This window comes from Agelaius tricolor, unplaced genomic scaffold (genome assembly GCF_023055355.1).
Source record: "Agelaius tricolor isolate 1412-34295 unplaced genomic scaffold, bAgeTri1.0.p SCAF_19, whole genome shotgun sequence".
Classification (NCBI taxonomy): domain Eukaryota; kingdom Metazoa; phylum Chordata; class Aves; order Passeriformes; family Icteridae; genus Agelaius; species Agelaius tricolor.
Window position 1 is genome coordinate 14,031,944 of NW_027269279.1, and position 15,356 is coordinate 14,047,299.

Genomic DNA, 15,356 nt, shown 5'->3' on the forward strand with positions numbered 1-15,356 from the left:
AATAAAGCACCTAAATATGCACAGTAGATTTTGAACAAGAGCACCAAACACTTCTTCAAGAGAAGAACAAGGGGAGAAAGAGAAGTGTTATCCTTCTTGGAAAAAACAGACTGAAAGAGCTTTGTCTGTTTCTGTGGGCACTTTTTATAAAAATACAGAGCACTGGAAGAGGCAGATCCGGGTGGAACCAAAAGGAAAGAGTGGAACTGAGACCTGGACCAAAGCTCACATGCAGCAGGAGGGATGCACAGGGGAGCCTGAGTGTAAATGCTTTGCTGCACAACTCCAGGCATTCATTCCCACCTTCTCTGAGCTAGCAAATACCAGGTTTCAGTTTAAATTTTTCTCCCCAGTCATTTTTGAGTGCAACATGAGCAAAGTTCACACTAGAAATGACCAAGTACAAAAACAAGAGCCAAGCTGCTGTAAATATGGACAAACTAATGGCACAATGAGCAGGATGGGATCCCTTTCCTCAGTACTCTCTGTTCCCATCCCTTTCACTTTCTGAAAGCTCAAAAACCACGGTAACATGAACCTTGTTCTCCTCTCCAAAAGGCAGAAATGAAAGTTCAGGATCCTCAAACCTGACTGGGTATGAGCAGGGGAGAACAGGTCACAGGCAGTGAGTGTGCAGAGAGAGGGGATCACTGGTTCACATTCCAAATCAGGAAACAGAAGGGATACAGGGCAAGTATCAACAACTAGGGCAAACACATATCAGAGCAAGGACAACAGAGCCCCACCTGCACAGGCTTCCAGGGTTCAATTGGAGGGGTTAAGGCTGCAGTGTAGAATGATTCAGGGTCACAGGGTCCTGTCAGAGCACTGATGTTCCATAAAAAGCATTTCTGGGCTTTGCACAATGGCATGAGCCAGGCTGCTTCTCCAGATTCATCCTCCAGAATCCTACTGATGGGCAGCTGAGGGGTGGGAGGGAATTCCACCTCTTCTGTCAGCATCATGGCTACTCTCTCCTGGATCCTCTTGTGGACCTTCTCTGGATCCTGCAGCAGCAGAGGTGGAGGGGCACTGGTGCCTTTCCTACGCCTTTTTTTCTCTTTAAAAAGAAAAGGAACCCAAGTAAGTGAACAGCTGAACACACAGGGCAGAGGAGATCAGCACAGCAGCTTCTTCAGTGCTGCTGTAACCAGTGACAACCAAAAGGCATGGGAACACAACTCAAGATTGTGCAGGTAGTGCAAAACCTCACATGGCCCTTACAGGAGAAAGGAACTCCACAACACCCCCATGAAGGGTCCTTTCCTTGTGTTCTGGTCATGGGTGAGATCAAACCCCAGCTCACACAAACACTGGGCAGGCTCCATTTGGAAATGCTGTGTCCTACTACCTTTGCCTTACTAATGCCCAGCCCAAATCAGCTGGGAGTATCTGTGGGCAGGAGCAGTGCTGAGAAGAGTGAAGTCTCCCCTCTGGACAGCTCTCAACCCTCTCCCCTCTCTCCCCAGAGGCAGCTGTCTGCCTTTCTAAACCCTTCTGCACTCTGGAATGGTGAGGCCCTGCTCAGCAGCATGTACTGGACACACATGGCACTGCAGAAAGGACAAAATGATATCAGATAATGCTGAAAAAGCTGCATTAATCCAGGCTGCAGCAGGAGGAACAGGAAAAGAATCTACTACAGGAGAAATAGCAAACATATTTTCATATTATTTCTCCTCACTTCCACAGTTCACAAGAAACAACAGCTTAAGACTATTTTACAGATTCAAAAGAACAAATCAGTGAAAAAACCACAGGATTTCTGAAACCCATGGACATCCTGCTGTCATTCTAGACTGCATCTGGATACTGCATATTGTGGAAGCTCTGACAGCTTAAACAAACCAGAACAGGGCTCTCATCCCTCCTGTATCCAACAGGGAAGTTTAGGTGGAGAGCAGCCCTGTTCCTCCTGCAATACCACAGCCTGACACCAACTTGCTGTAACACATACCTGATCCTGGCTTCCATTTGATTGGGAAAGCAGCCACTGCTTTCACATTTGTAACTGATTTTGCTTGTTCTTGCTTTTCTTGCTCCAAGAGAGAGCGTGACATTGCCATGGCAACCTGCAAATCTTCATCCTTGGGCTCCATTTTGGCCCTCTTCTGTGTTCTCCTCAAGTCCTCGTTGGAGGGGCCTTTCCTCTTCACCCTGCTGGGCTGATTGCTGAAATCCAAGAATGCAGCAGGAAGCCCCAGTTAATGTGGCTGGATCAGAGACAACAACCACTGAGTACTCCACAGCAGCTGTTCCATTTGCTCACAGAGATTCCCATGTCAAGCATAATAAAAACCATTCAGTACTTTCTTTCCTAGCAAAGAGCAAAGGATTTATCATTCATGGAATTTAGAGCAATTTAGAGAAGTCTTATTTTGGGATGTAAGCATCTGTTATCTCTACCTTGAATGACTTTTTCTGTCAAAGGGGAACAAACAAGTTGAAGCAGGGAGCAAAGCAGATCACCAGAAAATGTTTTCCCACCCCTCTGCTTGCACAGGGAACAGGCAATGGTCCCTCCTAGGCACAACAGGACTTCTGAGCCCCTCCACAAACTCACTCAGGCACCACTTGGAGCACTCTGAAGATTCTGCTCGAATTCAAGCGAGCAGCTCTGTACCAAGCACATTCCAAACCATCACATCTGCTTCCTCTTTGGCTCAGGATGAAAGGATGTTCCCAGGACAGCCATGAACTGAGGAGCTGAGGCACTGGCACCACAGATCTCAGGAAGGGCTCCACACTCATACTCTGGCTCACTCAATAAGCTCAAACACACCCAGCCAGCTTTACTGAGCAACTGCCTCACACAGCACAAATCATCCTGACAAACCACTGCAAGGTTATTTACACCCCATTTTGCTCCTGCCTGCTGGCTTTTAAAGTCATCCACCACCTGACCTCTTCTGAGGGAAATTCAGATGATTTCTCCAACTGACTGCCACATCCTCCTCACTGGGTCATGGCTCAGGGCTCACCCAGTGTGTGAGTCAGCCTTGCATTTACTGCTCTTCCCAACCTCCAACACCTCTCAGGCCAAAGGAAGCAATCAGCATCTTTTTTATTTTCTTTTTTATTTTCTTTACCAGCTTACCTAGGACACTGAAGAGCTGCATCACCAAGTGTGGCCACCTGCAGCTGCACTGCCTGCAGCAGCAGGTTAGGAGGCACTTCCATCTCCACAGCACAGCGCTTCAGGTGGCTGACTCTGCTCTGGGGGGTTTGGAACTGCTTCCCACAGATGGGACACTCAGGGACCACTGGTTTGCTGCAGGATGACACCTGTGCTTCTTCCATCTCATCCAGACACCTGGGAGACAGTGGCAAAGCTTACCTATGGAGACTTGCAAGGGTCCATGCTAAGACTGAAGCCATTAATATATTAATATTAATATTACACTGGTATTATTAATAGAAAGCACAATCACTTCTAATATCAGTAACAAAAGAAACAAGAACTAAAGAAACAAGAAATATGTGCCCACAGCTGTGATGAACACAACATGGAACTGTTACATGGACATAATGGTCTCAGAGGCACATTAAAAACATTGCTTAAAGGCAAGTGCAGTGAATAACTTTAGAATAATAAAATCCCACATGGTTTGGGGTGGAAGGGACCTTAAAGGACATCTTGATCCATGTCCTTAAAGGACATCTTGATCCATGTCCCTGCCATACACAGGGACACCTTCCACTAGAACAGGTTACTCCAGCCCTGCCTTGAACATCCCTTGGAATAAGGAGTCCACAGCCTCTCTGAACAACACACTTCATTCATTCCATCACCCAATCCCTCTTCCTGCACTCATTTTAACATTCCAGCTCATTTATAAACCCCTGTTAACAGAAAAGGGAGCAGCTGAATTGACACCATGCTCCAGAATGCAGCACAATGAACACCAAATAACTTCTGGCCACAACTAGGTAAACATTTGTACTTGTTCTTTTTCTGTTCTTTCCAAAGAGGTTCAAGGTATGAAATCCTGGATCTGCAGGACCTATTACAAAAGTCACTCCCTGTTAGGTAATCACACACACAGGGCTGTGCTAAGAGACCATTCAGCACTGGTGTGTCAGTGCATCTGTCCATCTACAGCTCCACTCTTGGGATGAAGGCTGCTATCAAAAATCCCTGGCTAATATAACCTTGTAATCTCAACACATGATTACATGTGAATAGTTCAGAAAGCCTGACTTTCCAAAAAACATATCTAGCACTCTCACTGTTTTCTAGTTTTTGTCTCTCAAGCAGCACAAGTTGTCTGAAAACAGAAACAACAGTAACACCTAGAAAGCTGCAGGTGCAAACTCCTGATCAATGGGAGCCAGTCAGTAACATGATGTAGGACTGGACAATTTACATCACTCCTGCTATCTGGAAGTGCTTGAATTAAGAATTTACAGTCATTCAAATGTGTTGTTTCTGATACTTTGTCAACAGAAAAGCACAGTTTCAATTTCCAGAGAGTTGCCTGTACATAATATATTGTGTTTGATTTTTATCACTAAGGAAATTGTTAAATGAAGGGCAGTAATTTCAACTGAGTCATCTCTCTGAGTAGCATCATATTTCCCTCAGCAAACAGCTCAGATACAGTGACATACCTGATCCTGGCTGCCATTTGATTGGGAAAGCAGCCACTGCTTTCACATTTGTCCTTAGATGAATTTTATCAAAACAGAGCAAACACAACTCTGTTGGCTGAAATCAGTAGATCTCAACATTTGCATTATGGAGTCATCACTAATGGAATTACTATGGTTGGAAAAGACCTTTAAGATTACCAAGTTCCTTTACAATGGCAGCTCCTCTGCCACACTGCTAATAAAAGCAGATTTGGCCTGGCCACACACACACAGAAGCCCTGCAGGGCAAGGCAATCAGCCTCTGCTTTCACACCAAAATGACTCCTTAATCCAAGCCTTAAAGGTAAAGACCCTTATGCAGAATCCCTGCTCCCACTTTCTCCCCTGGCTGGGCTGAGTGAGGAGTCTCTGGGGGCTGGATGAAGGACAGACAGGTGCTGCTGGTGTCTGACCTGTTGACGTGCTGCTCTCGCCGCAGGCTGTTCATGGCTGTGAGATCCTTCTGGCAGATCTGACAGAAGAACAAACCTGCATCCTCCAGGCTTGCCAGGCCTTCCTGCTTGGATTCCTGCTGGAGAGCCAAAGCCAGAGCACTGTCGTGTTCCACGGATGGGAGATGCTGGGTATCTGGCAAAGAAGGCAGAGATGATGTGAGATGGAAAACAAAATCCTCTATGGAAGGTGAGAAACTGCTACACTTGTCATTATTAAACCAGACACACAAAAATTCATTGCAATCTTTCCCTTGCATCTTCACACCTGATCTCCACCAGGAAAGGTACAACCTGCTCCCTTCAAACACTCCAAGACTGGACCAGCCCAGGAGCAGGAGGTGACAATTTGCTCACAGTGCATCACATGTCAGGGACAATGAAGGGACAGTTTTGGCTGAAGTTTCTGTGGAAAATAGGGAATTTTGTACATCAAATAAAACAGCAGATTTTCATGTCCATACAGAACCAACAGGGACTTGATCTATAAAGAACCAAGCAGAGTAAATTTGTTGTGAATTCCATTTATCAACACAGAACATATCACCTTAGAGTGCTTGGATGGGGCTACCTAAGAGCTGCCTGACACTGTCCCAAGGGAAGGATGACCAAGTTCACTGATCCTGTTGGAATTTCAACCTGTTTCCAAAAAAGACAATTATTCCTTTAGAATTTACATGAGGTTAATTCAGCCTTAGAGAAGAGCTGGGAAAAAAGGATAAACAAAGTCCTCTCAGGGATCTGGAGTGATTTGCACAGCAAGCCACTAGGCCAGCAAGGAACAAAGCCCTGGGATGCAGGACTGCTCCTGAGGCAACCATTCTCACCAGGCACTCATTCTGCACACACCAGAGCCAAGAGGAGACACATACCATCCTCAGGAGGCTCCTGCTCCTGGCTCCTGGCAGGGAAATCCCAGCTGGCTGCAGCCTTTGGCACGCTCCCATCCGAGCTGTGCTTCAGCTGCTCGGGTGCCACCCTCTTGAACTGCTGCATTCTCTCCACCACCAGCTCTGCCACCCTCACCTTGGGGGTGGGTGAGGAGCAGGATCCTGGAGGAGCAGCAGGAAGGAAGGGGAAGGTAGTCTGGGAACAGCCACTTGGAGGATTTACTAGAGAGGGAGAAAACACCACTTTTAGCAGGCAGTTTTAAAGACACTGAGCTGCTGGGAGGCCCCTCCCTGCCAGCAGCCTGGGCCAGGCTCAGTTCTGCAACAGCCACTCTTGGAGAAGTGAACAGTTAGTGTAGCCACAGTAACAACACTGGGGTTCTGTGCTACAGGGGCATTTAGAGACTTTTGGAATCCTTTTATAGGCAGGAATATTAAGGAAGCCTTGCATGGTCTCCAGCAGGGACATGGAAGGCTGTCCCACAGCTCTGCTCTCCCAGCATTCCCACCACACAATGTCCCATTCCTGACTGACCCAATTTATCATTTTAAGGACTTCCACCACTGGTGACTGCATTGTGGCCATCATGTGTAACAGCTACTGAAGGACTAATCCTTTATGAATTAATCCAACACCTTTTTTTACTCATTCATATTTTTGCCCTTGAAAACATCCAGTGAGGGATATCACCACACAATGAAGCACTGAGTGAAAAAGCAAAAAAGCACCACAATATACTCTGAGCTTGCTTCTAGATGATCTGAGAGTACTTTTCTCAGCTCTGATACTGCAAAAAACAGTAAATAACCACTGGCCAACAAATCACTTTGTACCAAGGCTTTACCCTGCTGAGGGACACACTGCTAGGTTAAACCTGTGTAAGGTACAAACCATCCAACAGTGCTGCTGCATCCCTCTGGATGGATTTCTCAGAACCTTCCCTGAGCTACAGAGTCCTCCCAGTCCTTGCCTATCTTCTGTTTGAACTGTTCAGGGTCACTTACCTGCCAGAGACCTCTGGCTACCCTCAGAGGTCCCTGTGCTCAGCTGGCTGGCAGGGAGAGGGCTCCTTGCTCCATCCTCCTGTGCAGTCTCACCACTACAGGCTGCAGCATCACCATCTTCTTCATGCACCAATGTTTGCTCCTTTGGACCCAGATTTTGAAGGATGTTTTTCTCCTTCACTGCTGGTGAGTGATGATGGGTTTGGCTCTTAGCAGCAGCTTTGCCTCTTCTCAATTTGCTTCGTGTTGTGGTGCTCTTTGGCCTGTTCTGACCCCTCTTTGTTGCCTCAGCATCCCCAGCCTTTTTCTTTGCCCCACTCAAAATATTTGCCCACAACTCTTTAAAATCATTGTCCTGTTCATCCATTGGCTTTCCAGGAACACTGTGAGGACTGGAGGGCAGGGGGGAAGCACCAGAATCAGTTCAGATTTGCATCAGCCCTTCCAGCACCTCAGAGATGTCCATTCTCCAGATTCCAGTGAGGTCACCAGACAGAGTGGGCACTTCCAATAGTTCATTCTTCCACACTTAACTCACATTCAGCAGAGCATGTTTTCTCTCCAAGGACCTCACCTGCTTTCACAAGCTGGTTCTTCAGAAGACTCTGGATTATAAATTAGGCACCTCAGTTTGTGCAGAGCACGTGTAGGGTCATCATGGCAAGGTACAGAGCTTCAGAGAGACACTTAAGAAAGCCCTTAAACAAAGAAACAAAAGCAGGTGGTCATGCATGATGGTACAGGCAGATGCACTGTGGGACAAGGTGTAAATTGCTGAAGGAGAAGAGAATTTGCATGAAATACTAAGATTAGAAACAGCACATATTGACCCCAAAGAGTGTCCCTATAACTGTACTACAGACATGCCAAGCCATATCAGCAAAGGAGAGGAGAGACTTTAAAACAGCTATCTGATATGGGGTAGGGTTTTGTCTTGGAGCTCTGGATTCAGACAGTCCTTCTGTTATACAACATTCCTACTTACATATATTATAACATATACTTATATATATACACTTATATATACTTATATAGCACAAGATCAGCAAATGCAGCAGGGAAAAACTCCCTCCTTCAGCTCATGCAGTGATTCTGGAGTGTTGAACACTTTGAGACACTGCAGTTTCAGAGAAGAGAGCCCAACCTCATTTGGAAATGTAAATAAATGGAGTTTCTGGCACTTCAGAAGGGGTTTTAAGACAAGTCAGAGAACAATTCCACTAAACACATTCACCTTTTCTCTCCTCTTACTTCCACTGTTGCTCACTTAGGATTAGCTCTCCTGTTCCTACTGAATTCTTCCCCTGAGTACTCAATAAACCACAGCACTGATCATGTTTCCCAAACTGCTGTCACATATATGAGGTAAACAGACTACATAAATGGTATTTTTAAATGAATTTCTTAATCTTTTCAGCTACAGCAAGAAGAGCAGTACTAGGCAGGGATTACCTGGAACAGCATTGGGTACAGTGTCCAGATGGAAATGCCATCAACATTAAAACTAGAGCTCTATTCTTACATGTTTTCTTTGTTCCCTTCTTCCTAGTCCTGAGTTCATGATGGTTCTGGCTATTTTACCAGGGGTTTTTATTGCTCCCAAAACCTCCTTCTTTCAAACCTAAAGCAGAGTGTTTCACTTGGAATGGCAGCAGCTGTGGTCCAGTCACTCCAGTAAAGCTCTGGGCACAGAAGGACTCAAAAAGCAGGAAAAACACATGGGGGGATTGTTTTCTCAAATGGCTTGGCTGCAGACATGAGAGGCTGAGGAATGCTGGTTACACACTTCCATGGGTCAGCCTTTCCTATAAGCAATTACAGATGTTAATGGATTTATTTATTTTAAGCTCAGGCTCCCAGACCTGCAGAGGATTTTGCTGTGAATCTTGGAGTGATTTTCTGTTAGAAACAAAGGCTTTATGTAGCCAGTTCATAAATTTCCTTTTTCTGGACAGAACACTGGGGTAGTTATAACTGTAAATTGACCATTTTCTTGTAAGGAGGAGACAGCATGTGGAGAAGTCCCAAATCTCACATCCTACATGGCTTTAAATACCTCAGTACATCTGTACTGCTGGATTATTTATGGTGAGTTCCTGATATTAAACTTTGAAACAGAGCAGCACTTTGGCATTTGCTATCAATGTTCAGTGTCCCAGGCAGATCAGATCAAACCTCTGATGCAAAACTAAGAATTTATCTGTATTACTCCTCCCTTTCCAGACCTCCAGGTTCCTACTCTGTTCAACATCTCAGTATTTCTGAAGTTGCTGCTATTGCTGCCCCTAATAACCAGCTTTGGCACCAGTTTATTCAGCTTAAAAAGTAATGGTTTTGAAAGTCATTTCTTTCAGTGTAACATTCAATTCATTTTGGATGTTTTTAAGACTCAACAAATCATAAATAAAATAATCAGCAGCACTTACCTGTTCACTGAGATGCCAAATCTATAGCCCAGCTGTGCCCTTTAAGCAAACCTGGATCAGCAAAATGGTACAAAGCAGGACCAGCAAGGATGAAAGATAGAACCTGGTAAATCAAGGGAAAAGGATGGATTTAGTGTATTTTGAAATGACTGCTCTTGATGATCCTTTGCACCATTTCAATAGGCACCTGATGGGAGCCTACAAAAAAGATGGAGAGGGACTTTGGACAAGGGCCTGAAGTGACAGGACAAGGGGCAATGGCTCCCCACTGTAGGGAGTAGGATCAGATGGGATATGGGGAAGGAAATCTGCCCTGGGAGGGTGGTGAGGGCCTGGCACAGGCTGCCCCATCCCTGGAAGTGTTCCAGGCCAGGCTGGACAGGGCTTGGAGCAATCTGGAACAGTGGAAGGTGTCCCAGTCCAGAGCAGGGGGGTGGAACTGGATGATCCTAAAGTCCCTTCCAACTCAAATTATTCTGTAATTCTATGATTTAAAAGTATGCACCTACTACATACCTTCAACTTACTGCCTTGCAATTACTTAGTTAAATCATAAAACCCTTAAAAAGCCCCAAACAGCTAAAACATCTGCTACCCTCCCACATTTCAGAGCAGCCTCTCTTTTAACCCCTGCAAACATTTTTCCACCAGCAGCCCAACTTGACATGCTCTCAAACACACAACATTTGGGCCTGCTCCCTTGCTGCTTTACACTGTCTGTGTGTTCCAGGAACCATTCTGCTGCCATTTCAGCCTCCAAGAACATGTCACCACCGTGGCTACAACAGCCCATCAGTGCTGGGCAGGCCTCCACAGCTTGCACACAGCAGAAACCTTCTCCCCTCCTGAGCACCACAGCACATCTGCTCCTCAATCCCTCTCATCTTGAAAGAAAAATTCACTTTATTCTTCCAAAACCAGGAAAGCACCTTGCAAGCAATCTCCTGTATTTCACCAGAAATGCTAAGGGAAATGGGATTAATTAACATTAGAAAGTGAGGCAAAACCAAAACCTGAATTATTGTCTGAGGTCCTCAGCACAGAAAGGATGTGGACCTGCTGGAGTGAGTCCAAAGGAAGGCACCTTTCCACCCCAGCCCTCCCTCCAGCTTCACCTGTGTTCAGAAACCAGCTGATTGCCAGGGCCTGGATGACCCACACTAATTACAGAGGGCTGGCAGCAGCAGGATGATGGGAGGCACCACTTGGGCTGGCACTGGAACTTTCATCACCTTCTTCTCCTTTGGTGGAAGCTGCAGCCAAAGATCTGAGGGTTAGTGATAAAACTTCCAGTCAAGTCAGACCAAACACTGCAAGAGGGAAGAATTTCTGCATGTTTTTTCTGGCAGCCACACCAGAAGGTCTCTAGGGATTCCTCCAGACCAAATTTTGTAACAAAAAAATCTTCCTGCTGGTTCCTGATGGAGAAGAACCTACATGTCAACGGTGTGAAAAAGCACATTATCCTCCAGCCTTTTATGGATTCTTCACTAGAGCCTGTTTTCTGCACTAACCAACAGCTTTATCACTGCTTTAGAAAGACATGACACTGTATCTGTACAGTGCAGGGTCTCTGAGGCTGCAAAAGTGCAAAAATTTAACACTGAGGACAACAGGGCTTGTTCTGTGAGGAGGGAACAGATGTAAGTGCAAAACATGAATCCAAAGAGGTACAACTCTCTTGTCCTGGTCTCTGCCAGCTTCCCTGTGCCAGAAAAAGGTACCAAAACCAGACATGGAAAATAGGAAATGAGAAATTAATTCAAGTTTCTATAGAAAGGGAATGCTAGGTAGGAAAATCATCCTGAGATTGCAAGGAGCAATCTTAGCAGGGATCAGCAGCAGTGTCCATCTGGCACCACCCACTCCCATATCTGATATCCTTCAGTCCCCACATTCCTGTTCAGGGCTACACCTCCCCCTGCCAGCACCCTGCTCATGTGGCAAAGCATTTCAAAGCATTTCACAGGCACCAAAAAAATCCATCACACTCCAGACAGAATTTCAAATCATTACTTACACAACAAAGTGTCCCTCTACCAACACGTCCCCAGAATAGAAAATTCACTTTATATCTCCTCTGGAAGGATAAAGGGGAAGTGAAGAGAAAAATAAAAACCAACGGTCACTCAAATGCTCCTGGTTGTATGCAAACACAGCAGCACATAAATCACAAAGAGAAGCAGATGGTGATGCAAAAATCAAATTGGTTTGACTGAAAACAACAAGGTATTAATTTAAAGAGAATAATACAATTGATTTCAAGGACTGAATAAAACCACTTTGGTAGAGGCCCCAAAACTCAATAAAGAGAAAAATACTTGATAAAAACTCACTTGGTTTTCAGAGAAGGAAAAGTAATCAGAGTGATAATAAAAACAAAGATGTAAAATATTATCATGGTGATGGAATTGGATTCTGAATATAAACAATGCAATGTATTAAAACCAGGAGGTAAAATCACCTTGTCAGAAAAAGTTAAGGACTTTCAAAAAAGACCTTTTTTGGTGTACATGAAAACCAAGAAGAAAAACCTACCAAGGCCAGTCCATCAAACTGTGGAACTGTTAATCCTGCAAATACTAAATGTTTCCATAATATCCACCCCCTGATGGTGCTGAAAGCAGCTATTTTAGGAGCAATCCAAAGCACACTGAAATGCAGCTGCTGAAGGTGTTTCTGTCAACAGAATCAGATCATTTGCAAGCAGAAGTCAGTGTGATTTTTCAAAAAGGACAATTAGGGAAGTAAACACCCATCCTGCACACTGAGCTAAACACTAGGCTGATCAAGAAAGGGCTTATATGGGAATTGATGAATAAAGAGGGATAATAAAATTCAACCAAATCAACACAGTTTATAAAAAGCCAGACCTACATTCAGCTAATAACAAGAGCTCTCTGTGTCATCAGAGGGGTAATTCTTCTATAAACCACTAAAGGAGTGTCAAGGGACAAAATGATTAATTAAAATCCAACAAAATCAATACAAGGCATTTAAAATTATTCCAGTGCAGCTAAATAAGTTTCCAAATGCAGCTGCAAACAGCTGCCACTTATGTTTCTAGTGCCACCCCACAGAGATTAACTCTCTGCCTGTCCTGATTTTCTGTTCTTTACCTTAGGAACTGAGCTGGGAGAGACCCCAACCACCAGGATCAAGCTGCCAAGAAAGGGAACCCCTGGACAGCCCATCATTCTTCCAAACCTCAGTATGGCCTTGTCCCAGGTGCCTGATCCACTCCAACAGGGGTAAATGTGACCATGTTAACCTGTTCTGCTGTTTTCTAGATCAAGAGTGGAGCAGTGATATTTGTGGCAAGAGGATGAACTGAATAATTAATGCAAAAGTGAAAATAGAGACAAGTAAGAACATTCCCATGTTAAACATTCAAGCTATTCCTTTCCAAGAAGGCAGTGTTATTCTGAAGTGCACATTCTCTCAAAACAAGAGCAGTTCTACTGATTTTTTCCCCAAAAATCTTATCTTCTGATTTGTGATTATGTTGAAACCAAATATTGGGGAAAATTTAACAAAGTATCTTGATTTCTCTAAAACAGGAGGATGCTCTCTTTGAAAAGGTGACCAAACTCATCCTGGATTTCTTCAGGTGACCTGCTAATGCATCTTTCACACTAACACTTCATTAATTCATAGCAATGAGTAACTTGTTCTCAGCTAAAATCACACACAAGAGCTACACTGAACCCCTCAACACTCTGCATGTAATGGAAATTGACCCAGTGGAAAAGCAAAGTCAAAAGAACTTCAGGTCCATTTTCTTCCAAATGTAAAGCTTATGGTAACAATTCTTTGTTTTCAGTTTGCCTCTGACACACCTTTACTGCTGTCCAGATAACTGTTCTCATCCAAGCACCAAAATCAAAGGGCAAAGAAGGCACCAAGACAGGAAGAACAGTATTTTAGACAGATACAAAACCCAAGCACATAAGGGTCTTTTTTTGTAGACAAAATCCAGTTTGTGATTTTTGAGAGCTCTTAGAGAGCCAACAGACTGAGCAACAGCCAATGGCACTGCCTTTAGGCTTTACTGGAGTCAAACTGGTTTTGCCCAGCTGTAATTTTGGCTTTATCTAAAATCTGCATGGTTAAAATAAACACCTGTGTGTCTGCAGGTTTAGGGACCAAGTGTTGTCAGTACAGCAGCTGACACTGCCTCCCTTCAAGGCAGGCCCACATCACAGAATGATGGAATGGTGGGGATGGAAATCACCTTAAAGCTCATCCCATCCTCACCCCCTGCCATGGCAGGGACACCTCCCACTGTCCCAGGCTGCTCCAAGCCCTGCCCAGCCTGGCCTTGGGCACTGCCAGGGATCCAGGGGCAGCCCCAGCTGCTCTGGGCACCTGTGCCAGGGCCTGCCACCCTCACAGGGAACAATTTCTCCTCAAAATCCCATCCAACCCTGCCCTGTGGTGAGCCATTCCCCCTTGTGCTGTGGCTCCAGGCTCTTGTCCAGAGTCCCTCTTCACTCTCCTGAATTTGCTGCTCCGTGTGCCCCTGAGCCTGGAAACAACAGATAAAACTCCACGCTTCTTCACAAAGCAGCAACAAACGCGGAGAGAGAATTGCTTTCCCTGGTAACCCTGCCAGACAGAAGCTTGCTTTGAAGCTGGGCCCGTTAACGTTTCCAGGGAATCCTGCCGGCTGGCAGTGGGAGAGCTGCTCGGATCCCTGGCGCCCTCTCTCCTTACCCTCAGCAGCTCTGCCCCTGCTTTGTGCCCGAATGTCTGCCTTTGATGCCAGCACCGAGGATGGAGCCGCATCCTCCGGCACCGTTTGTGCCCGGGCGCTGTCCCGGGCTGAGCTCCAGCCGGGCCCGCTCGGGGCCTGGGCTCCCCTCAGCCCCACAGGGACCGCCCCGTGCGCCCTGGAATGACGTCATGGGTGGCGTCCTTCCAATGACGTAATATCGGTGACGTAACGCCTGTGGTGAGGCCAGCCCCGCGTCCAACGCCACCCCCTCCCCGCCACCAGGTGGCGCCGCGTCGCGCTGAAAGCGCCGGCGTCATGACGTCACTCCCGCCCGCCCGCCCGCCTGCCGCCGTTGGGAGCGCTTCCCTCCCGCCCGCCTGCCCCAGCCCGGGCAGGGCCCGCCGCCGCGGCCCGGCCGCCCACCCACCTGTCCGCGCCCCGGGCCGGCGGCCCTGCCCGCGCCCCGCCGCCACGGCGGGGAGCCCCGGTGCACGGCCGGAGCGCATGCGCGGGGCTCCAGCAGCGTTGCTCGGCTCGCTGCGGGCGCGGCGCGGTGCGCATGCGCAGGCCCGGCCCGCGGGACGTTGACAGGGCCCTCACGCTGCCCGCGCATGCGCACCGCCTTCCCGCCATCGGTTGTCGTAGGGACCGTTCCCGCCCGCCTCCACCTTCCATTCCCCTCACGGGGCCGGGGGCTCATCCCGTCCTGGCGGCGGGGCCGAAGGCGCCGGGACGCTGCCGCTCGTCGCTCTCGGAGAACAGCCTCAGCCTCTCTCCGACGGGGTGGCGTGTCTACTGAGGCGAGCCTAGCACGAAGCGGGCGGGCCGGGCCACCGGCGGCGGCCCCGTCACCATATTCCCCCTCACGGCCCCAACGAGCCCGGCGGGGACGTTAAGTAAGAACATGGAGGGCGTTTGGTCGAGTCCTTGGCACCGCCTGTCACTGAGGCGAATGGCCAGAACACCACCGAAAGAGGAGAGCATATGGTACGGCACGGCTCGTTTGTATTTTTAAGGAGTTCCAATATATAGAAATCAAGCTATCTATAAAAATATAATTTTTAAGTAGGGAGAGAAATGTACACCACTTGCTCGTGAGCACGAAACTAACATTTAAAATCACTCCACGTTAAAACCTCAGGCACACTTGGGCCGGCTGTGCAGCTGCAGCTGAAGCCCATTACAATTGTAATGTTTTGGGGTTGTAATCAAAGCTGTGCTGCTCATGTGGAAA

The 15,356-nt window shown here is 46.9% G+C and overlaps 1 protein-coding gene across 9 annotated transcripts in view; it reads right to left on the reverse strand.

The window, feature by feature from the left end:
* Positions 1-14,678, reverse strand: part of SLX4 (SLX4 structure-specific endonuclease subunit) — a 29,087-nt gene extending 14,409 nt beyond the window's left edge. For 4 of the 9 annotated variants that reach the window (XM_071444419.1, XM_071444418.1, XM_071444414.1 and 1 more), the window contains exons 1-8: positions 14,550-14,678; positions 9,406-9,508; positions 6,980-7,677; positions 5,957-6,196; positions 5,046-5,220; positions 3,098-3,313; positions 1,958-2,172; positions 747-1,060 (exon numbers count right to left, since the gene is read on the reverse strand). In XM_071444419.1, the coding sequence (XP_071300520.1) occupies positions 747-1,060; positions 1,958-2,172; positions 3,098-3,313; positions 5,046-5,220; positions 5,957-6,196; positions 6,980-7,346 (1,527 nt within the window). In that variant the 5' untranslated portion in view covers positions 7,347-7,677; positions 9,406-9,508; positions 14,550-14,678. Of the gene's footprint in view, positions 1-746; positions 1,061-1,957; positions 2,173-3,097; positions 3,314-5,045; positions 5,221-5,956; positions 6,197-6,979; positions 7,678-9,405; positions 9,509-11,425; positions 11,486-14,121; positions 14,343-14,549 lie in introns of those variants that run through there. The other 5 variants (XM_071444416.1, XM_071444417.1, XM_071444422.1 and 2 more) reach the window with 5 other exon arrangements.
* Between the last annotated feature and the right edge of the window lie 678 nt (positions 14,679-15,356).